The 23,126-nt window shown below is 47.7% G+C and overlaps 1 protein-coding gene across 6 annotated transcripts in view; it reads right to left on the reverse strand.

Annotated features, from left to right (window-relative positions):
- Positions 1-23,126, reverse strand: part of Tiam1 (TIAM Rac1 associated GEF 1) — a 349,838-nt gene that overhangs the window by 34,909 nt on the left and 291,803 nt on the right. For all 6 annotated transcript variants that reach the window (XM_029470566.2, XM_029470562.2, XM_029470564.2 and 3 more), the window contains 4 exons: positions 22,062-22,143; positions 16,235-16,321; positions 11,413-11,637; positions 304-407 (listed from right to left, as the gene is read on the reverse strand). In XM_029470566.2, the coding sequence (XP_029326426.1) occupies positions 304-407; positions 11,413-11,637; positions 16,235-16,321; positions 22,062-22,143 (498 nt within the window). The remainder of the gene's footprint in view (positions 1-303; positions 408-11,412; positions 11,638-16,234; positions 16,322-22,061; positions 22,144-23,126) is intronic.

Here is a 23,126-nt window from a genome sequence, read left to right on the forward strand (position 1 = left end):
TCCACAAATGAAGACAGAAGAAGGAAATGGGGTGAAATTACGGCATTAACGGGGAGCTCCAGCCGCGGCAGAAATTAAAGAAAGAGGCCTTCAATTCATTACAAGTGATTTCTGCCCTATATTCTCCCACATGGGTTTGTTACAGAGGCTGTGATTTAGATTTCATATCCAGCTATTTAGTAACATCTCAGAAGTAAAAACACTGTATCCCACGGAGAGCCCACCTGAGCACACACAGCTGTCGGGGTGGCCTGTCAGCTGTGATCCTGCAGGACATGGGATGTGAAAATGAAAATCTCTCACCTTGCTGCTGTGATCTGTCTCATCAGAAGACTCCAAGTCCGGTCCTTCGCCCTCTTCCGGAGCTGTCTCAGCACTGCTGCCCTGCTCACTGGAGAGGCTGTGCCCTGTCACACAATAGCAGAAGAAAGCAGGGGTCACCATGAATAGTCATGGTTGAGCGCCTTTGGAGTGAGGCGGCACAAGGTAAGCACAGACCTTGTGTATACCTTGTATGTACTGTGTATGTGTACTGAGCAGTCTCAGAGTGCACATCATGGCCTTGGCTCAATAAATGGAATTTGTATTATTGCTGCTGTGGTATTTCATATACATCTTTATCCTTTATATGTTGGACAAATATGGTGATCGCTATGGGCTAGTTATTCCCTACAATCCTTACATTGGAACTATGATCCCAATGCCAATGGGGTGGCATTTGGAGGTGAGGGCGGAGGAGGAAGTGAAATTCAGACAGACTAGGTCATGAGGGCTAGTAATCTGGAGGAGGGTTCTTGCCATCAACAAGGGGCTCCTGCACTCACACAGACACATGCATATCCATGCCTGTATTTACATGTAACTATACCCATGCCCACACACATAAATTCATGCATACACGCACACACACATACACACACACACACACACACACACACACACACGGGGTTGGGGGACCACAAATGCTGGACCCCTGAGGATTGGCTAATCATAGATTCCACAGACAGGGAACAGGGCCTGAGCTCAAGCCTCTACTTCTTAGTAGCTCTGCATGTTCCCAGTGAATGCTCAGGTCCAATGTCCACCACTGGATCCTTATGCATCAACCCCTTCTCACACAGAACCTGAACATGCAGATTCCTATCTGAGACTCACACTCCTGAAACCACATGAAAGGAAGCGACTCTCTGGGTCAGGACAACCTGAGGAGAGAGTAGAAGGGAGCAAGACAGGTCTCTTCCCTCAGGCTATGATCACCTTTTGTCCTAGTTGCTGCTCTGTTGCTGTGAAGAGACACCATGACCAAGGCAGCTTGTCAAAGAAAGGCACTTTACTGGGGCTTGCTTACAGCTTTAGGAGAGCTAGCCCAGATTATCACGGCGGGAAAGCACAGTGGAAACTGAGAACCAAACATTCAGAGATATGAGCCTATGGGGCTCGTTTTCACTCAAACCAACGCACCAGCACAAGGTCTTTCTGGATTTTCATTGCAGGGACAGGGGACGGGAGTAATGCCAACCCTCACTGGCATCACAGAATGTGCACAAGTGGGCCATGCTAAAGCAGGAAGCCAAAGGCAGCCTTGCTAGACACCAGAGGGCTGGAAATGTAATTCAGTGTGAAAGCTCTTACCCAGCATGCATTAGGCTGTGCACAGCCACAAGCAAGCAAACAGACAAACACAGAGCAAATCCCTGTGAGGGCAGAAGACTTCAAGGAACACCGGAAATCCAGCTACCTGATACGAAACGTCAAACAACCAGGCTGCAATTATTATTATTTTTTTAAAGTGCATTAAAAAAACATGCAAATTAACAGAATTTCTAAAGATAAGAACTATGGCCACAGAAATTAAACAGTTGAGGAATAAGAAATAAATCAAGGAAAGAAAGTGGGTTCTCAGGTCCATCTGAAAGTAGTGCCTTACTCTAGCAAATAAAACATAGGCACTGTAATGTCAGTGGGAAGACCAATCGAAAGTCTGGACAGAGGACTAGGGTAATGGCTCTGTAGTGAAGAGCACTGGCTGCTCTTCTGAAGGAACCAGGTGTGATCCCCAGCACCCACACGACAGCTCACAACCACCTGTAACTACAGCCCCAGGACACTGTACACATGTGGTAAACAGATATACACTTAGGCACGCATCCACAAACACAACAAATACCATAATAAAACAAACAAAACAAACAAACAAAGCACACACAGTTTGGGCGTGTAGAGCTCAGTAGTAAAGTCCTTGGCTAGCAACAGGGAGGCTCCAAATTCCGTCCCTGGAAACCGATAAACAAATAAACACATGAATAAACAGCAGAAGACTCTCAAAACAGAGACTGCAATAAGAAGTTCTTAGAAACAGGGTTAAAGCCAGGCGTGGTGGCGCACGCCTTTAATCCCAGCACTCGGGAGGCAGAGGCAGGCGGATTTCTGAGTTCGAGGCCAGCCTGGTCTACAAAGTGAGTTACAGGACAGCCAGGGCTATACAGAGAAACCCTGTCTTGAAAAAAAAACAAAAAAAACCAAACAAATAAGAAACAGGGTTAAGCACATTTACCTCACACACACACACACACACACACACACACACACACACAAAATCTCTAAAAGATGTACTTCAGGGGAGAAAGAATAAACATATAATCTTTTTTAAAAATCTGGTATGGAAGTTGAAATAATAAAATGCTAACACACAGGTAAGGTTTAAAATATAAAGCCCCACCTCCTCTCCCCAAAAAGACGTCTGGGTGTAAAATATCTCATGGAGATTCGATTAAACAAAGCTGAGGGTGATTAAGGCTCTGCGCAGTCATTTTATTCATCAAGACGCCAGTAGAAAAACTAACTTTGGTTTCTTCTAGGTTAAGAATCATGTCCAGTAGCAAATACAGAGACAAAGTGTGGAGCAGAGACTGAAGGAAAGGCCATCCAGAGACTGCCCCACCTGGGAATCCATCCCATATACAGTTACCAAACCCAAACACTATTGTGGATGCTAAGAAGTGCTTGCTGACAGGAGTCTGATATAGCTGTCTCTGAGAGTCTCTGCCAGTGCCTGACAAATACAGAGGTGGATACTTGCAGCCAACCACTAAACTAATCACGGAGTCCCCAATGGAAAAGTTAGAGAAAGGACTGAAGAAGCTGAAGGTGTTTCCAACCCCATAGGAAGAACAATAATATCAACCAACCAGAGCTCCCAGGGTCTAAACCACCAACCAAGGAGTACACATGGAGGGACCCATGGCTCCAGCTGCATATGTAGCAGAGAATGACCTTGTGGGACATCAATGGGAGAAGAGGTCCTTCATCCCATGAAGGCTCAATGCCCCAGTGTAGGGGAATGCCAGGACAGGGAGGCAGGAGTGGGTGGGTGGGCAGGGGTACACCCTCCTAGAAGCAGGAGGGAGTGCGGAATAGGGAAAAGGGATAACATTTGAAATGTAAATAAATAAAATACTCCCGCCCCCAAAGAATCATGTCCAACTTCCAGAGGAGAGAGGGGGACATCAACCCACCCACAAAACCTCGACCCCAAAATCTGTCTTGCCTATAGAAGTGCAAGGTGAGACAATGCCGGGGCCTAGCAAACACAGAAGTGGATGCTCACAGTCAGCTGTTGGATGGATCACAGGGCCACCAATGGAAGAGCTAGAGAAAGTACCCAAGGAGCTAAAGGCAACTGCAACCCTATAGGTGGAACAACAATATGAACTAACCAGTACCCCGGAGCTCTTGTGTCTAGCTGCATATGTATCAAAAGATGGCCTAGTCGGCCATCACTGGAAAGAGAGGCCCATTGGACACACAAACTTTATATGCCCCAGTACAGGGGAACGCCAGGGCCAAAAAAATGGGAATGGGTGGGTAGGGAAGTGGGGGGGGAGGGTATGGGGGACTTTTGGGATAGCATTGGAAATGTAATTGAGGAAAATATGTAATAAAAAATATTAAAAATTAAAAAAAAGAAGTGTAAGGATAAAGGTGGAGCAGAGACTGAGGACATAGCCAACCAATGACTGCTCCAACTTGAGACCCATCCCATGGCAGAGTCAACCCCTGATCCTATTAATGATATGCTTGCAGACAGGAGCCTAGCCTAAGTGTCCAGCAGTGGATGGAGGCAGATACAGAGACCCACAGCCGACCATCAGGTGGAGCCTGGGGAGTCAGGTGGAAGAGTGAGAGATAGAAGTGAACAAGTCAAGGGGTCAGGAACACCACGAGAAGACGCACAGAGTCAAATAACTTGGGACCATGGGGACCCACAAAGCCTGGGCCACCAACCAGGCATCATGCAGCAGCTGTACCTAGGCCCCCTACACATTTGTAGCAGGTGTGCAGCTTGGTCTTCATGTAGGTCCCCTAAGAAGTGGGGCAGGGGCTATCTTGGTCTCTGCTCCCAGCCATTGGATCCCCTTTCTCCTACCTGAACGGCCTGGTTGGACCTCAGTGGGAGAGGATGCACCTAGTCCTGCTGGGACAGATGTTCCACAGTGGTGGGTGTAATCCAAGGCAGGGGAGGGAGCAGCAAGGGGAGGGATTTGTAAGGGTGGGAGTGGGAGAAGAGGGAAGGGGGGTCTGTGATCGGGATGTAAAGTGAATAAAATGGGGAGGGGGAAATTCATTTCCAAACTGCAAGAGCAAACAAAGATCAGGGACAGGTTACATAAGTTATAAACGGAATTTTTAAATGCAATTCAGGAAAGAGAAGGGAATATAAGTAAGACAAATGAAATGAGATCATAGAGACAGAAATGAGATCGCAGAAGCAGGTCAGAATACACGAATCTGCTAAAACACATTAAAGACTTAAACACAGTATAAAGCAAAGCCCCACGGAATGGCCAGGAACACACAGAGAAGAGTCAAGACACGGGGAGCACAACCAAGCACACAGCACGCTCTGTAAATGAGTAAATCCGACAGACTCTGTTAGGACACGGAGGATACAGACGTTTATAACTGCTAAGCTTGACTCACGAGTGACTTCATAACCCTGGTCCCAGGGACCAGCCATTTACACAAGCAGCCACCCACTGAGGGATAGCTGCATGCAGGCCGACCACACTGGCGGCATCTTTCCTAGAACTAACTTTTTTTTTTCTTTTAAATAAAAGTCCACTGACACCGAAGACAGTACAGGAGAAGAACAACAAGATTGAGGTACTTTCCCTGCCAGAGGAAAACCCAAGATAAACTCACAGTAAGATAACACAGGCATAGAAGGGACTGCTCAGAAGAGCCCCTGCCCCTGGGTAGAAGTGTGGCACTCAGCAGATGCTCCAGGGCAGTCAGGAAAGGAACAAACATCTGACAAATTCGGGGAGTGCCTTGATGGCCCATGTTGGAAGGAAAAAAGGAAGGAAAGAAAACACTGGGTTCTACTCACGCCATTCCCAGAAAACCAGCACGGGCTGGACACAAACAGAAATGTCAAACATTTAAGTTTTAAGTCTCTCCGCAGAAAATATATGGGGCAAATACAACTAGCAAGAGAGAAGGTAAGGGCGTACAATACAGGTCTGGGCTTGTAAAAGTCAGGAGCTCAGTTCCTCTTACCCTACTTGAAGCCCAGCGCTGGGCTGGGGCAATGCTTGCTTTGACCAGAGGAAAGAGTCTAAGTGAAAATCCACACGTTTCTAGCCAGGGCCCAAGTGGTTGCACAGCTCCCGTTCTTGCCCGCCGTGCAAAGAAACTTCAAACCACGGTCTCAGGGATGAAGAGCTTCGTGGAGAGGAGGGCCCCACTGGAGACCCAGTGTATATGGGGCTCATGTAACAGAGACCCAGTTACACACAGACAAGAGCAGGGTCAATCACGCAGCCTCATACCAGCCCCAGACCAGCTCTGTGAGCCTGCAGAGGAACACAGCGGTCTCCAGCCCCCTGAGGCTGGCCTACACTGCCAGGTTACAGAGGACCAAGGCTGTCTTGCAGTGAGACACTCTGTAACAATAACCACTAAACCGGTCAGGGCTGTGCGCTGATGACCTAAGAAACAGGACAGAGGAAGTGACAATGGCCAGCTTCAGGAATGCTGAGGGGAAGGCATAGAATGGGAGTCCAAACAGAAAGGGGACATCATCTTCCCATATTCAAATCCTCCTTCTGGAGACCCTCGGTTTAGTGGGACATATGGACCATAATAAATGTGTAAGCATCGTGTGCACACGTACACGAGTACATAAAACAGAAATGTAATGAAAGGATTACAGAAAAAGTCATAAAGACTGCGGATTTGGGCATGACTGATCTCATGACCTTGTAGAGAAATAAACCATAAAGAACATTAATGATTTCTAAAATTATTATTTTATGTGCACCGGTGTTTCGCCTGTATTGATGTGTGCACCCCTGACGTCAAGAGAGGCTGGAAGAGGGTATCCAATCTCTTAGAACTGGAATTACAGACAGTTGTAAGCCACCATGTGGGTGCTGGGGATTAAACCTGGTTTTTCTGCAAGATAAACAGCCATTCTTAACTGCTTAGCCATCTCTTCAACTCCAACACTAAGGATTTTTAAAAACATAAAATGAAGGCGCCTCCCTCTCCCCCCCCCCAGTCTGCAAAATTAATTCCCATACAGACACTGAATCTGACAGACGCCATCGACCAACTCTCGCTGCAAATCAAGACAAGGCGTTTAGATCCTCCATACCCCAGCAGGACCCACAGAGACTAAGCGACAGAAAGCAAGGGTGCCAACAGCTTACAAGGCACACATGGCTGCAAACTTTATCGCCAAACAAACAGGGACCGTGTGCATGTGGCCGGGTATCAGGGAATCTACTGGACTGGACCAGATTTGTTTGCAGGAAGACAGAGCTAAGCACTTGCTCTTTTGTGGTGCTTCTCCCTGCTCCCTCAGAAATCTCCATGGAACAGCAGAACAAAACAGAGCCTTCCATCTGTGTATTGCACAGAAAGTACTGACTGGCCAGGCAGATCTGGCGCTGTCCATGCCTGGGGCAAACAAGTCCTCCATTGAACCCGAGTGCCTTAGTCTTACAGGGCCTTTCCTGTGCCCCAGATGCCAGGGAATCTACTTCCTGCAGGAGGTGCATCTGCGCTCGCTGTGATCCACAGCTTCCTCTTAGCAGCAGACAGATGTGCAAAAAGCTTATTGAAGGGTCTCGGGCTCTCCAATCTGGGCCTGGTCTGAATGGGCTCTAATGTGCCACTGGCGGATGTCAGTCACCCAGGCTCAGCTCTCTCTAGCCACTTACCAAATAAGAAGCAGCGAATGTCCTGCTAGAGAGCCTGGTGTCTTTACTACAGAAGCCCAGGCTCCTCACTGGGATAATGCAAGGTGCCTGCTTCACCTGAGTCAGTCAAGGAGTCATCTAGGGAGGCTGCATCAGAGAGGCATGGCCACCGAAATGAATGCCAGCTCTAATAACAGAACTTAAGAGCGACAGACTTTTGAAAGAGTGTGTGTGTGTGTGTGTGTGTGTGTGTGTGTGTGTGTGTGTATAAGAAGGTCTTGCTACATAGTCTTGGCTGGTCTAGTTACTACATTACTTAAGATTGTCACCCAAGTGACAGCATGACAGGCTTCTATCACCATTCCTGGCCCTAAACATATGCTTAAAACTTCTGAAAGGAGACCCCCAAATGCTAATGATAATACTTACAACTTGCATAGAAGTTGGTTTTCTGCATAATTACTATGGCAAGTAGCCTTGTTCCGTTGATAAATTTCTTGATCTCTATCCTATGCCATATTATATATGCTTACAAAGTAAGGAGAAAATGTACTCCGTGGTCAGTTAACAGATTTCCAACATAAAAATGTCAATGATGTGGATCCTGAAATGGTATCAGGCTCTGCTTGTCACTAGAACCCAGGACAGAAAAACAAGTCTACGAACAGGGAGAGTTGGTTGGTGGACTACAGGGATCCAACTCTAGACACGTATGGGAATCACTCACACAAGAGACCTAGGGACTCAGAGCTGTGCAAAAGGCTCCCGGAGGCCTCTGTGCTCAGGAACACAGAACTCCTCGCCACCCAGAAACTGTAAGCACGGGGACATTCACAAAGCCACTTGCTGCTGGTGGAACTGGAAGAGCAGGTGGGGAGGAGCAGGGACTGGTTATCGGTCAGACAGTCCCCATGTGCTCGGTGACAGCGGTTGGCTTAGGATGAAAACGGTTTCTCGTATACTCACCATTAGTGCAAACACTTTATTGACTCGTTCGTTTAACCATCGCACAGACCTAGCAAGGTGGCAGTGTCCTCTTGTCTCCACTTTGTAACGAGGACACTGCACAGAGTGTTGAATTGGGACCCATAGGGCCAACGGGCTAACATCAAAATGAACACGGTTCCCAAGAACCTGGTCCGAGGCCTATTTTTAACCATCAGTCTGATGTTCCTACCTACAGGGTTTAAGCGCCTATATGAGAAAGAGGTTCAAAAATAACCGTGGCTTGAAAGAGAATCACAACCTTCAGTCACGGCTCTCGGGGGAGGCCTAGTCAAGTCTGCATGCAAGGCAGTCAGTCAGTATCGGGGCTCACGTGGGCCTCAGAGTCCCTGGGGTGTTCTTGCTCCCCACTTGGGTTTCGTGTCCAGGTGACCATCTTAAAGACACCTCAGCACTAAACCCCAGACTCATTACTTAGGATGGCTTTTATTTTTAGTTACTTCTAAATTTAGCCCGAGGCTGGAGTCCAGCCTACCCATTGTCCGACCGCTCTGTGCTCAGTACGGTCATCTGCTGAGTGTGTGTTATCTCTGCCTTGCTGTGGGGCAGGCTGGCTGGATATCACATCCTGTTTCCTCGATTCCCCTATCATCTTCCTCTGTTAAGTGAGGATCAGGAAGCGGAAGCACTCAGAAGGCAGAGCCCCAAGTCACAGCCGTTGGTTAGGAAAAAACAAAGGAGAGGATGCATCTCCTCCAGGAGACGCCAAAGTTGCAGCTCTGCTGTTCTGGACCAGGGTCAGTTCAGTAGGTTCGGCACGGAGCCTCCACAGGTGCCTGGTCTATGGAGGGTTACAGGAAAGCCAGTGCCATGTTCAAGGCTCCATCAAAGGCAAGGAGATTAGTATATACACAGAATACACCCAGATTCTTCTAAAACAGACTCACACAGGCCAGAACACCTCTCACTAAACGCAACTGCGTCTCGTTTACTGTATCTCAGTATTCAACAGGCTGAGGCAGAAGGTTTCCAAATAGTGGAGGGGGCTCACTAGGATACTTATTGACTATTGGCTAATGTGGACTCCACAGTTTCGGAAGTAAACAATCCCTTAGAGACACTCCTGGACATAATCTGTGCAGATATAAATGGCCTTTTCAGGAGGGAATAGACAGTAACAGTAAATAAGGGAGCCGTTTGTGTGAGAGTCCGAGTAAAACAAAGGCGTACAGCTTTATCTCTAAGGAGCCAGAGCATGGTACTCTCTGACTTTGCGGACCTGGAGTCCCCATCACCACTCAATCTGCTGCTGCGATGGGGAGAGAATCCAAGCCAAGACTTGAACAGGGGGATCCGAGTTACTTAAAATCAGGCGGGGTGACCCGATTTCTGTGTGTGGATTACAATATTGCAGTTATGCATTTGTATCTATACACAACAGAAATGACACTGATAGCCCGTCCAAACACTGTCACACACGCTTATCTTGTGTGCCTGCTCATGAAATCCTTAAACAATCGAATCGCACTTCAAGTGGTTCATTTGGTCTCAGAATAGAGGCAGCGGGTTGTTTTGTAGGATTACAAGTGCCACCTTGTGGCCGTCTGAGAGGACGGGCTTCCTCCATGGTTTTTTCTTTTTTTTTTTTTTTTCCTTGGTTTTTCAAGACAGGGTTTTCTCTGTATAGCCCTGGCTGTCCTGGAACTCACTTTGTAGACCAGGCTAGCCTCGCACTCAAAAATCCGCCTGCCTCTGCCTCCTGAGTGCTGGGATTAAAGGCGTGTGCCACCACGCCTGGCTTGGCCTCCATGGTTTTAATCCCCTTTCCTTGGCATTCACCAAGCTTTTGAAGTGTGAGAGCCACTATGAGAGGGCAGTCCTGGAGGTCAGCAGTAACTAAGCACAATCAATCGAGTTTCTGAATCTTCAAATTATCAAACTCTTCCAAGAGCCGCTAAACAAAACCGTGAGTGATCACAGGGCTTCTCGCTTAAGCAGCAAAGCTGCAGAATATAACCTGACAATGGCGATGAATGACACCCAAGGCAGACGCTGACACTAGAGACCCACTGCCGCCGCCGCCGCTGCCCTGCTCGCATGAGACACCCCCACTGCCTCACGCTTCTTTCCTCCCCCTGAAAACAGGGGGAGGAAGATAATTCTGAAACCAAGACTAGCAAGTCAACCCAGATCCTAGCACAGACTGCACAGCCCCTCTGCCCACTCACTCGCTCCCGTCACCTGTATGGAAAGCTAAGTCCAAAGAAGTGGAAGGCAAGGATGAAGAAAAGACACCCGGTCTCAGAAAACAGACATGCAAGCCGGAGAGACAGACAGACAGACAGACAGACAGACACACACACACACACACACACACACACACACACACACAGAGGCAAGGAAGGCAAGGATCACATGAGCCGAGCCAGGCATGGAGGCATTGTCCTCTCACCCAGCACTGAGAAAGCTGAGGCAGGGAAATCTCAGGTTCGAGACCAACCTAGGCTATTCAAGGGGTTCCAAGCCAGACCAGGCTACAAAGTGAGAGCCTGTCAGAACAACTTAGAAACCAACCCAGCAAACCAAATAGCATACTACAGCTGCTGCCCACAGACACACACGGCGGGTCATAGAGCTGGCTTTATGGGTGGGCACTAACTCTGTGGGGATCCCAGGAAGGCTTCGAAGGCACCCAACTGCTTCCATCAGAATGAGCATCAGAAGGCGCAGGGAAGAAACTCGGGAGGGGTAGGGGACGGGTCAGGGTGGGCAGGGCTTCCCACTGACCCAGTTCATGTTCAGGGAGCCAAGTTAACCAAATGCCTGCTGGACAAGTTTCCTCACAAAGCATCCAACTTCTCTCAGGGTGGAAAAGGAGCAAGGCGGGGCAGAGTCAGGGGAGCGAGACGGAGAAGGCTAAAGTAGGATTCAGCATCCCAGGATCTGATGCGATCCCATCTCTCTCCACAACCATGAAATGGTGGCCCACACTCACCTCTCTCCAAGATGACAATGAGCAAGAGAGCAAAAGAAACAAAGCTTTTCTGAGTGGGACCAGCAGACCTGTAGCAAAGCAGTCATTCCACAAAAACAAAAAAAAACCTTCTTTCTCCCTTTGAAGTGCCAACAAGAAGCACAGGGCCGGCTACCAGCTTCACTCACTAGGACCTTCCCGGGTTTGCAGGAGCGAGCCCTGAGGTGGGCAGACTGCGGTGCCTCCCCAGGCATGGATGGGTGAAGCGCAGCCCTGGGCACAGCATACCTGGGTTGCTGGTGAGGAAGGCGAGGGGGCTCTCGCCAAGGTCCACAGGGCCGTCCACTCGGTGCGGAGGGTTCTCCAGCAGCTCCACGCCTCCCTCTGGCTCAGGGTAGGTCCTCACCAGGAGGCCCAGGGAGGGCTGTGAGAGGAAATCTTTGAGCATAGATGAGTTCAGGGTACCAGCAGCACGATTATTGATCTCGAGAATCTCATCCCCCGCCTTCAGGCCTGCCAACGCATGATGGGAAAGTTTTAATGTCACACAGATCAGAGCATAACAACTTAGAAGTTCTGTCAGGAGGGGCCTGCCCGGCTCCTCTCCTGCTAGGAGTCTCAGCCCCAGGGCTGCTGGGAGCAGGCTGCAGCGCTCACACAGGTTTGAGAAGACTCTAGAGCCCTGGCTCTCAGCTTTCCTAATGCTCTGGGTCTTTAATGCAGCTCCCCATGTTGTGCTGACCCCAACCATAAAATTATCGTCTTGCTATTTATAAATGTAACTTTGCTATTGCTGTGAATCATAACGGATGACTCTGATGAGCTGGATACCTGATGTGCAGCCTCTCGGGCTGAGAAACACTGCTTTACCCCTCCTCTTCTGACCCCAGAGAATCACCTAAACAATCGCTACTTCTTCAACATGTTCTAAGCATCTGCCGATTTTCCTTTTCAAATGCCAATTCTGGTTGACTCTCCAAGACGCCGGTCTCTGGGAACACCGGCAACAGCGTACTGTACACCCGTGTAGCTCTTGATCATTTTTACGGAACTAAAATGCAGGAAGTTGCTTCTTTCTATCACTAGAAGTTAGGCTGCTGTTTTTGTCTCCACCACCACCCCCAAATTCGTATAGAGATGACAATTTACAGAATTCAATGCAGTTGTTATCACTCCCCCTGCCTATGACCTCAGGGTCCGGGGAAAGTGCAGCTTTAACCTCTAGCCCTAAACAACTCACTTCTGAGTTAAAATATAGAGCAGTATAATATTTAAACAGAAAATAAAAAAACAATATATGCAGTGTTGGTGTTTGGTTTCGGTGCATACACGTGTGCACATGTGCATGTGCGTGTGTGCGTGCCATTTTCCCTAGAGGGAAGATCTTTGCTGTTGGGACCAGGAGACATTGGAGTCTGTCTGTTGGGCCCTAGGCCCAACAGTGTTACAGCCACAAACACACAAAAGGATGGGACTTTTAGAAACTGGATAAGACCAGAGAAGTTTCTCTCCAAAAGAACCCTAGGGGGTAGGGGGGAGAAGAAGAGCAAGATTATCAACTGCTGCTGCTGTAAGCCACTGAGCTTCCAGTAGTTTGTTATGGCAACACGGGGAAGACAACACAGATGCGTTCTTCTCGGGATGGGCAATAAGAAGAGAGGGGCCGTCAGCAGTACTGTGCTACCAGCGCCTCACTGAGTCCTGTCTGTCACAGCTGCGACATGGCCCGGCTTTGTGGCCCTTGGCCATTACTGAGTCAGCCCCAGCCTCAGCCTCTCGTGCAAGAAATGGGGTGTGTGTGTGTGTGTGTGAGAGAGAGAGAGAGAGAGAGAGAGAGAGAGAGAGAGAGAGAGAGAGAGAGGAGAAATGAAGCTAATCATGTGGCTAGACACTGAATGGACATGGAGCAGCCTGAGAATACTCAACAGACACTGGCTCTTCATATTGTTATTCATCCTCGACTGACCCTGGAAATAAGAACGGACTCTGAAAACTGTATCTAGGGGACTGGAGAGATGGCTCAGAGGTCAAGAGGTCTGTTCTTCCAGAGGTCCTGAGTTCAATTCCCAGCAACCACATGGTGGCTCATAATTATCTATAAGACCTGGTGCCCTCTTCTGGCATGCAGGCATATATGCAGGCAAAATGCTGTACACATAATAAATAATAAACAAACAATCAAATAAATCTTTTTTTTTTTAAAAAGAAAGCTATATGTAACATCCAAATTGTTTAGAGTAAGATGACATATGTCTTTCTCATTCAGGCTATGTCCTGTGAGGCCATCATGAAAATATATATCATGGATAAATGACAAATGGCTCTTTTGTGATCTCCAATCGAGAATGACTGTCCAAAACAAACGAACAGGACCCTGATGAGGGTGTGTGTGTGTGAAGGGTCAAAAGGCACACAAAGGCACAAGGAGCCACTTCTGCTAGAGCGACCAACATGAGACCCAACTACAAGTAGCCTGCGTGTGAAGAGCAATGGGCAGGAGTGGGAACAAGAGACCCACATGCAGTGCTTTAGAGCCAGAGTCCAGGGTGGCAGGCTGACCAAGGTAATGAAGGGGTATGTGTGTTCATGCGACAGATGTCCAGGTCCACGTAAGCAGCGTTCCCCCGGTCTCTCTTCTCAAACACAGATTCTGGCCATTTTAACCAGGATGCAGGCACAAGGCCGTGTTCCCAAAGCCAGTCAGAGTTCCGTTCTACACGCTAACAGGTGGTCAAAGAACTTGGACTTGATGAGTGTGGAGAAGCAGCTATCTCACAGATTACAGGCATCAAAGGCTGGCTGAACAACAGACTCAAGCCAAACTGGAAGAGCAGAAGGAATCTGGGGAAGGGCTTTAGTTGGTTCTCAGACCCCACAAATGGGATGTGTGGCCCGCAGTGAGCCCTGGAGGGGGTGTGTTGGGATGTATGATTTCATCAACTGCTGGATCTAACGCCCTGAGTGCCTCATCCTGGCACTGCCTGCCATGTGTAGAGTGACTTGGAGACAACAGAGTCAAAGAAACAGGATGTGACTAACGCCAGAAGATCCCCCACCCCGGCCTCACCAACAGCTCGCTCATCCTGCTGACAGAGATAAAGATCAGTCATCAGGTCTGGAGGGGAATGAGCCCCCCTCTCCCCAGTCTCAGCCAAGAGCAGAGACAAAGCTTAGCACCCCCACAAGCTCTGGCCTCCAGCCTGCCTGTAGGCGTAGAAAACACCCAAGGAAGATAAAAGAGGCTCTCCTCATGACAGCTAGCTCATAAACGATTCCCTTACATTTATTTCACCTTCACCCTGTCTATGTATGGGGAGACTGGAGATTGTGATTTTCTGACTGTTACAGCACAGGGAGGAGTGACCCGCACAGGGAACTCACAGGCTGCCAAACACCCGGTAGTACTATACTCAGCTACTGCAGGGATGGAGGCAGGAAAAATCAGCATCCTTTGTCCATTCAGAGCTCTTAACAACAGACTTGGTTAACCACAGCTAAGTACAGCTGAGGAGACGTGCTAGGCACCTGTATTATTTTCCCATTGCCTCGAGGAAACTAAAAGTTCCATACCAAGAATGAAAGGAAGGTAGTCTCTAAGCCTTACTGACCCGCTTCATGCTTTTATAAGTATAATGAGCTGAACAGTGCCCCCTTCAAAACAAAACAATCGTGTCTACCTACAACATCGGGAAGCAACCTTTCTCGACAAGAGCGCCAGGCACATATCATGGAGATAACTGAAATAATCGTTAGAAGTATATGATATAGACATGATAAGTCAAAATAAACCGGAGACAGACCTCATGGAAACTAGGGATAACTGTTAAAGCAAGGGATCTCTCCTTAGAAGGCTGCCACAGAAAGGTTAGGGACACAGAGAAATGGCCGTGTTGAGTACAAAGGAAAAACCCCAGGAACACCAGCTGCAAACCAGGGACCTCTGGGGATAGCTGGCAGCCACCAGGTCCAAGAGACAGCTGACAAATTCCTCCCTGAGGCTCTGAAAGGAATCGATCCTCTCAACACCTGAACTTCGGTCTTCCAGCCCCTTGAACGGTGGGAGGGAAAATTTCTGTGCATTTGAGCCACACCGTTCATTCTGTTACAGGGATTCTATGGCTAACGGAGGGCACGGGTTCCATCTTCTCTTGGTACCCTCAGCAGAAGGATTCCAAGATGGCCTCAGAACTACATCCACTGACAGAGTGGAGTCATATTTGTGAATAGCTGTATTTAAATCATCGGTGAGTAGCCTGCAATACCTAAAGCAACATAGATGCTATGAAAACGGCTGACCATGTGACGTTGCTTAGGGAGCGGTGACAGGGACGAAGGGGATGCTTTTTCTTAACACCCCATCACCCAGCAGATTTTCAGTGTGCAGTTGGTAGAATCCACAGATGCACAGCCTATGGATATGGAGGGCCCAGACCATGGTTATCTAGGCTGAGAAGAGACTCTGAGGATACAAAGATGGAGCACAGGGCTCAAAAGCAGCCGGAATGCATGCTAAGCTCTTGGAAGGCCAAAGGAGACAGGCGAGACACAGCACAGGGGAGAGCCGACAGAGGAGGCTGGATCGAAATTCAACTTCTGCAGACTCTCCAGGAAGTGACACACTGGGGGGAAAAGCCGCTTCTGAGGGTGCTACAGGTTCAGGCATGCCTCTGAGTGCTGATAACCAAAGCTCTGCTTCCTTCAGGCCCCAGCGCTCCCCAGAGGATAAAAAGCAACCGCTGTAGTTAGAACTTTACGGTAACCCTTTGGATACAGGCTCAGAGTCTCACACCCAACTTCATGAAGTAAAACCCACTTCGTGGGGACCCTTCAGAAGGAAACAAGTCCTTTATGCACAACCCCTCTGAAAACGTGTCTCTCAAAAGGGAAACTGAGATAAACAAGGGCCACTGGGGTAGGGGGGGGGTGGGAGATGGGAGTTGGCAGGTCTGTAGATCCTAACACTGTAGGGGCTGATGCAGAAAGAGTTAAGAGTTCAAGACCAGCCTGAGCCACATCAGGAGTTCCAAGACAGCCTTGGCTACAGATCAAGGTCCTGTCTCAAAAAGCAAAACAAAATGGCAAAACCAAACATCCCCAGCTCCAGTCTTACCTTTCTTGGAAGCTAACCCGGTTTCCTTGACACTGTTCACGTAGAGCCTTCGAATGCCATCTTCATCCACAGAAGAAAGCAAAAACCCTACAGAACACAAGACAGAAGCCAGGGCTCAGAGCTCAGAATGTTTAGCTGACAACAGGAAGTACCTGCTGTGAGCACAAGTTTTGGGTTACACTTTGGAATTTTTTTTTCCTGTTGTTCAGATTGTTTTTACACAGCAGGTGGAAAAAAATGTATTTTTAGATCATTCTAAAAGTAACAACTTATAAAAATAAATATCACTAGGTCCATTAATCTCCATCCTTCAAACTAGCCTGCCAGTGGGAATAAAGGACATTAGTACATCTCACCTGTTTCCTGGTAAAGGGCTTGCTTTTCCCACGCTCTTCCTTACCCGGCACAAAACAGGCAGATCGGTTTAACTCATCAGGGTCCCCCCCCCATATATATATATATATATATATATATTTTTTTTTTCCCCTCATCCAGTCTACATCTTAGGATATATGGTCCCTGGGTATGATGTGTATTCACCCAGATATACTGCGGTATGGACATTGCTTTAATTTCTTATCACGTTCTGAAACTCACTTTATACATACCATTTCATACTGGAATGTGGTTAACTGATTTCATACTCTAGTGACTATCAGAATATTAAATAATTAACTAATGCTGAGGGGAGAAGAAAATGTTGTCTTAAAAAAATAGGAGAGACAGAGTGGGGGAGAGAGGGAGGGAGGGAGGAAAGAAGGAAGGGAGGAGGGAAGGGGGGAGAGCACTATTATAAGAGAGCCACAGAGACCTTTCAAGCAATGTCGAAATGAAAGTTTAAGTTTTCTGTTTAGTTCATGGTACTAGAACATAGGTAAACTATGTGGCCAAGAAAGGCCACCAGCCATTGCTAACACCCCAAGTCCTGTAACTCTCTCAGATGGGAAACAGAACTTCTTATCTTCACTATATTATTAATTTGATTTTCATTCTTATGGGGTGGGGGCAATTCAGCTGCTAATGAGAGGTGCTGAGAACCAGCTTGCTTAGTTGGAAGACAAGACCAAGCCAGAGGCTGCTCTAGAACCATCGGTGACGATGGTCAGTCAGGAATTCCCTTCTGTTCCTGGTGCTGGAAGATTGCTGACCAAGGAGTGAGGGAGGCAGGAGCTCCATCAGCCTGAGCCCTGGAGGGAACTGTGAAATCCTGCACCAGGTACTTGGGTACACGACAGAGACATGAGAGACACTCAAGTCCTCAAGATGGTAGGTAATCTCTGACTGTCAACAGAGTAAACAAAAGGACCATGGGCACAACTTCCTTTCCAAAGACCATGCAAGGATGACGGGACCTTACAAATGTACACAGGACTAACATGTAGGAACAGGGCCAAGAGGGGAGCCTCTCCCTGGAGCCTGCACCACAGTACCGCACTGGCACTGCAGTGAGATCTGTGTAATTGTCTCCTACATCAGCAAGTGTAAAGGGAAGCACTACTCCTCGCCGAACGAAGACCGCGATGCTCTTATGGCCAGTCAAAAAAGGTTTTCAGGGCAACAGGAACACTCCAAGCTCAGCGAACTTTAACAAAGGCCAAAATGATTGCCAACCAGAGCAGAAGGATTCAATATCAAACTAAGGTAGCCAACAATTAGGAGGCTGCCATTGTAAGAGCAGGAAGGTGTTATGAGTGATTATGTGGCCTAGGGACCTAGAAGAGGAAGTAATTAAGACCACGGGAAGAGACCAGACCGTCTGCTGATTTGATGAACTGCCAGGAAATCCCTCATACTCACACCCATGGCCAAAGGAAATCCACAACATAATATGCAACGGAGAATTCAAAACTAGGTCCAGGATAAAATAGCTGTGTAAGTACAGACACCACCCCATGAGGATGACATCACAGCTAAAATACTAAGTATTTTAGTAAATAATATATTTACTAAATATATATTCTATATTTTACTTATACCATATGGTGCGTGTGTGTACGACTACGACTACTACTAAAATACTAAGTGCTAAAATAGCATCAGAAGTACCCTGGGACAAGGGAAAGCTAGAGTTGACCTGTGCACACTTCCCTCAGAGACAGCACAGGAATGGTTAATCTAAACATTGTGTAACCTGAGCTAACTCTACAATAAGCCCTGAGTGCCACCTAAGGGGTGGCCTGGAGAGAGAAACTCCCAAGTGTTTGCTCTTTCTGTTTTATTTTGTTGTTCTTTCTCTGTGTAGTCCTGGCTGTCCTTGAACTCAGAGATCTGCCTACCTCTGCCTCTTGTGTTCTGGGATTGAGAGCATGGGTTTACCACCGCCCGGCCCATCTGTTACTGTTTGAAAATTTATTCAGCCAGTTGAGCTATCAGATCATCTTTTGCACCCTAAAATAGAAAGCAGCATTTGATACTGTTGAGATGTCCTGTGTCAGTGTGTACTAAGAGCCTGCATATATGTGGGCTCATATAAAGGAAAGCTACCTCAGGCTGGTGCGGACTGGCTGGGTCTGCGTTGAGATGCCAAGGGAGTTTCTAAGGTCGGAGGCTATCGAACCATCCAGGATTTTAAGCTATGCCGGTTAATATTGTCCCTTTAGCAAGAGCTAAAATCACCTCAGAGACAAGCCCCTGGCTATGACTGAGTTCATCCAAGTTGGCATATCCAAATTAAAGGGCGTTGGGGGGTGGCAGCATCCTCTGGGCTTAGCTTATGAATGATATAAGGAGGAGGGAGCTGAATGTGATCATGTGTTGCTTTCTGCTTCCTAACTTGGAATAAACTGTACCAGCTTCCTCAGACGCCTGCAGCCAGGACTCCCCTCCCCCACCCTACCCCCTCTCCCATGATGGACCACACCCTCAAGCTGTGAGCTGAAATAAACCTTTTTCCCTCTGGGTTGCTTTTGCCAGAGTTATCTCCTAACAGCAACCAGAAAAGTAACTACAACAGGGACTATTCTTTCCTGCCAATGCGCTGCTGCCCAAACAGGAGCCCAAACACTGGCTTAGCTGAGGTCACCGTCATGCAGCACGGTTTTCCAGAGTGAGGCTCAGAAACTGGCACCAAGTGGTTAGACCCCCCGACCCCCTGAGAACCTCTTCCATCAGTTTGGTGCGGCCAAGCAATGGAGTGTGAGCTACATGAAAGTACTGGTGGCCCCAAAGCTCAAACAGAGGCAAACCAAACCGCTTTGTGTCAATCTGAGCCCCTCAAACATCTCTGAAGCACACAGCGCCTGTACCCGGGCCCGTAGATAGCTTCACCCTCTGTGGCTATCACGCCCCATTCTCAACTCTAATCCGAAAACATTCTTGCAACTGTTCTCTATAATGACCCATTGCTGCTACTCTCTCAATGTGTCCACCTGACATGTTAAACTTTATCAGGGGTTGGAGAGGCGGCTCAGTGATTAAGAGCACTTGGCTACGTTTCCAGAGGATCCAGGTTCGGTTCTCAGTATGCACATGGTGGCTCACAGTCATCTCTAATTGCAGTACCCTCTTCTGGCCTCCAATCCATTGCACCAGGCATGCACATGGTACACAGATGAACACAGAGGCAGAATGCACACACAGATTTTTTTTTTATTATTGAATTTTATGATTGGTATGCAGAGAAAAAGAACAAACAGGGCATAGAGCTCTGTGCCATCTCTAACTTTAGGCCCTTGTGGAACATCTTATAATTCATCCCCTGAGGAAAATGGAGGCGTGTGTGGGTGTTTTGGTGCCAAGTGCCTGTTTCTAAGTTCCCCAGATCACTCAGTCGTAGACCAAGAGTCTCAGAGCGTGGGAACTCACTTTTCTAGATTCTCACTGGCTGACTCCCACTCGACAGACATTAAGTAGAAGCAGGGCAGACGCTTGTTTACGCCAGTGCCACCGATTATGGCTTTCGTCATGGAGGCCACACTTCTGTTGCATATCAAGCCCGTTATAAACATTAATTCTCTGCCACTGAGGATGTCCTCCAGGCTTCCTGATGTGTTTGGTTGGGGGTGGGGGAGGGTCAAACAGTAAATGGCGTGAAGGTGTACCGGAAGTGGCCAGAGAGACAAAATTGGGTTCTATTCATTAGGCCACAATTCTCTAATGAGTGTTTTGAGACGATGATATCTGCTCACAGCAGGAGATGCAGAGGGAACATGATACCAGCTGCCTTGTGGGGGCTTTGGGGGTTTCCAAACACTTAAAAGGTTAACCGCTGCATTCAGAGAAAGATCTCCAATACATGTGAGCAGTGGTCTTGACATTTCACCAGGAACTGTAAGCTCCAGCACACAGTAGGCCCACGCACATCAACATCTTTGTAAGTAGGTGACTCTGTGATTTGCTTAGAGCTGTCACTGTCTGTCACTGAGTAGGACCTGATTCACTGCTTCCTCTGTTTCCCCCTGCAAAGCCACAGGCTCTTCTCTGGTGACAGCTGCCCCAGGCCTGGCTCTGGAGAAATGACAACAAATAACAGTCTGAGCCAGGAGAGTGTAAGAGGGAAACCACAGGCAGCCTGGGCTCTCTCCAGTGACCCTCACCTCTCCTAACATAGCACTCGCCAGATCCCCAGTTCTTGAGCTCAAGGGCTAATTCCTTTACTGCTTAAGCGAACAGCAGTCTAATGATATCAGTAACGATAGCAGAGTGTAGACAGCCATATAGGAAAGTATGACAGCAGGCAGGTCTGTGTGTATTGGGGGAGGGGGGGTTGTTTTGTTTGTTTGTTTGTTTGTTTGTTTGTTTGTTTTTGAAAGACCTGCACACGTCTGAGGGAAACCTGCCCACACTCTAGCGTGACTTGCATGTTTAAACAGTACAAGTGTGTGATTCAGAGGGAGCCTGCTTTCCGTCTGGGATTTTGGTGTGTGACGGGCAATGGGTGTTTAGATGACCTGCGTTCCCAGCGTGGCCTGGGACTGAGTCTCTACAAGCTCCCCAATAACAGCATAGACTACATGTTGCTGCACCCTGATTCTGGGGACTCAAGTCTCTCCTCTCTCTCCAGTGGGAGAGCAATATGGGAGCCTAAGCCTGCTGTCCTCACACTCTCTTCCTGTCCCTTTGTCTTCCTCGGTTTTGCTCTGTGGCATTTCACTGTGATAAGTCACAGCCACAGAGAGCACACATACCACACAACCCAGCAGTGGCCTCGGGTACCACTACACAGCAACAAAGCAAGTGCTTTTAACTCTCCTTGTGGAGAAAGCTAGAGCGCTGCCTGTTTAAGGGCAACATAAGGAAATGGATATTTCCTTCACCGTCATGCACAACAGAAAATAAAATAATCCATCCCCACTATGTCTTTCTTCTAAAAAAAATTTATCTACCTCTCTATTCACTCCCAACCATTCCCCCACTGTGTGTGTGTGTGTGTGTGTGTGAGAGAGAGAGAGAGAGAGAGAGAGAGACTCAGAAGTGCAGATGCCACAGAAGCCGGAAGAGGGTGTTGGATAGCTTGAAGCTGGTGTTCAAAGCAGCTGTAAGCCCCTCAAGGTGCTCACATCCGATTTGGTTCCTCTAAGAACAGCAAGTGCTCTAACCACTGAGTAATCTCTGTGGCCCCTCTGTTTGCCCCTTAGGGCAGCAGAATCCCATTGATTCAAGTTAAGAGACTGAAGGCCAGAGGCTTTCCTCCCCATGCCCGGGTTGAGCGTCTCCTTCATCTCTTTCATAGCTCAGCTGCGCTTCATGGCACAGGAGCCAGATGTGTGTTTAAAACAGTCCCCAAGGGCTTCTTATTGAATTGTAAATATGCGCACGTTCTGTTTACAGATGAAATGCTTTAACTGGAAACACAAACACCCAAGACCAAAGACAAATAAAAACCTACCGTAATTATCAGCGGCCGTGTCTGACTTCTCAATGTGGATATTCTGGGTGACTTTTGGACAGATTTCAATTTCTTTGTAAAGCTGCAAATCAGAGAGAGGGGGGCGAGTGAGGAGCCCATCGCAAAAAGCTTCTTAGGACAGATCAGCATTTTGTAAATTTGCTTTTTCATAATTGATACTTGAACAAAAATTCATGTTACATCAGTGTTTTTATTGAGTAGAAACCTTCAATTCTCACCACCAAGCTCAGCTAAGCTTAGAAACCAGGCTGCTTCTAACCACGCTCTCTCCACGTGCACACCACTCTATAGAGCACCCTAAATTCACCACAGACCTGAAACACAATGCCCCCATCATTAAACCCTCTAGTGCTGGGGCAGGGGACTCGTCCAAATCAAAAGAAGGTTATAAATATGCTGAGTGAAGGCCTGCACAGTACTAGACATCTCTGCCTGTTCACACAGCATTTCCACAGGAGGAAATCCACAGCAGGATCAACTGGTAGATACAAACTGTCTGCATGATGAGATTCTCGGCTAGCCACTTAACTATACAAAATTAGCAAGAAAGTTAAGTACACAAATCAATCAACCATCTATAAACCCAACATAGTCTCGAATGTGTTTCTGTATAAATGCAAGATTAAAGTATTATATAGCTCACGCATCAGAAAATGTTTAAATCAGCTGACAGTGCAGTTTTATATATCTGGAGCTAACTCACAAGACATGAATTTCAACTGTGTGCCTTATCATTCCATCCTGGGACACTTACAACGTCCATTTCACAAACAGGGCGCTAAGGCTGGTGAGAAAGTATTCTAACATGTTTGTAAAGCCAGGGTGGGCTGGGCAGGGTCTAAATGCAGTCTTTTTTTTTTTTTTTAAAGATTTATTTATTTATTATATGTAAGTACACTGTAGCTGTCTTTGTCTTCAGACACACCAGAAGAGGGCATCAGATCTCATTACGGGTGGTTGTGAGCCACCATGTGGTTGCTGGGATTTGAACTTCGGACCTTTGGAAGAGCAGTCGGGTGCTCTTACCCACTGAGCCATCTCACC

This window comes from Mus caroli, unplaced genomic scaffold, assembly GCF_978045245.1.
Source record: "Mus caroli unplaced genomic scaffold, Mus_caroli_1 scaffold_17, whole genome shotgun sequence".
Lineage (NCBI taxonomy): Eukaryota > Metazoa > Chordata > Mammalia > Rodentia > Muridae > Mus > Mus caroli.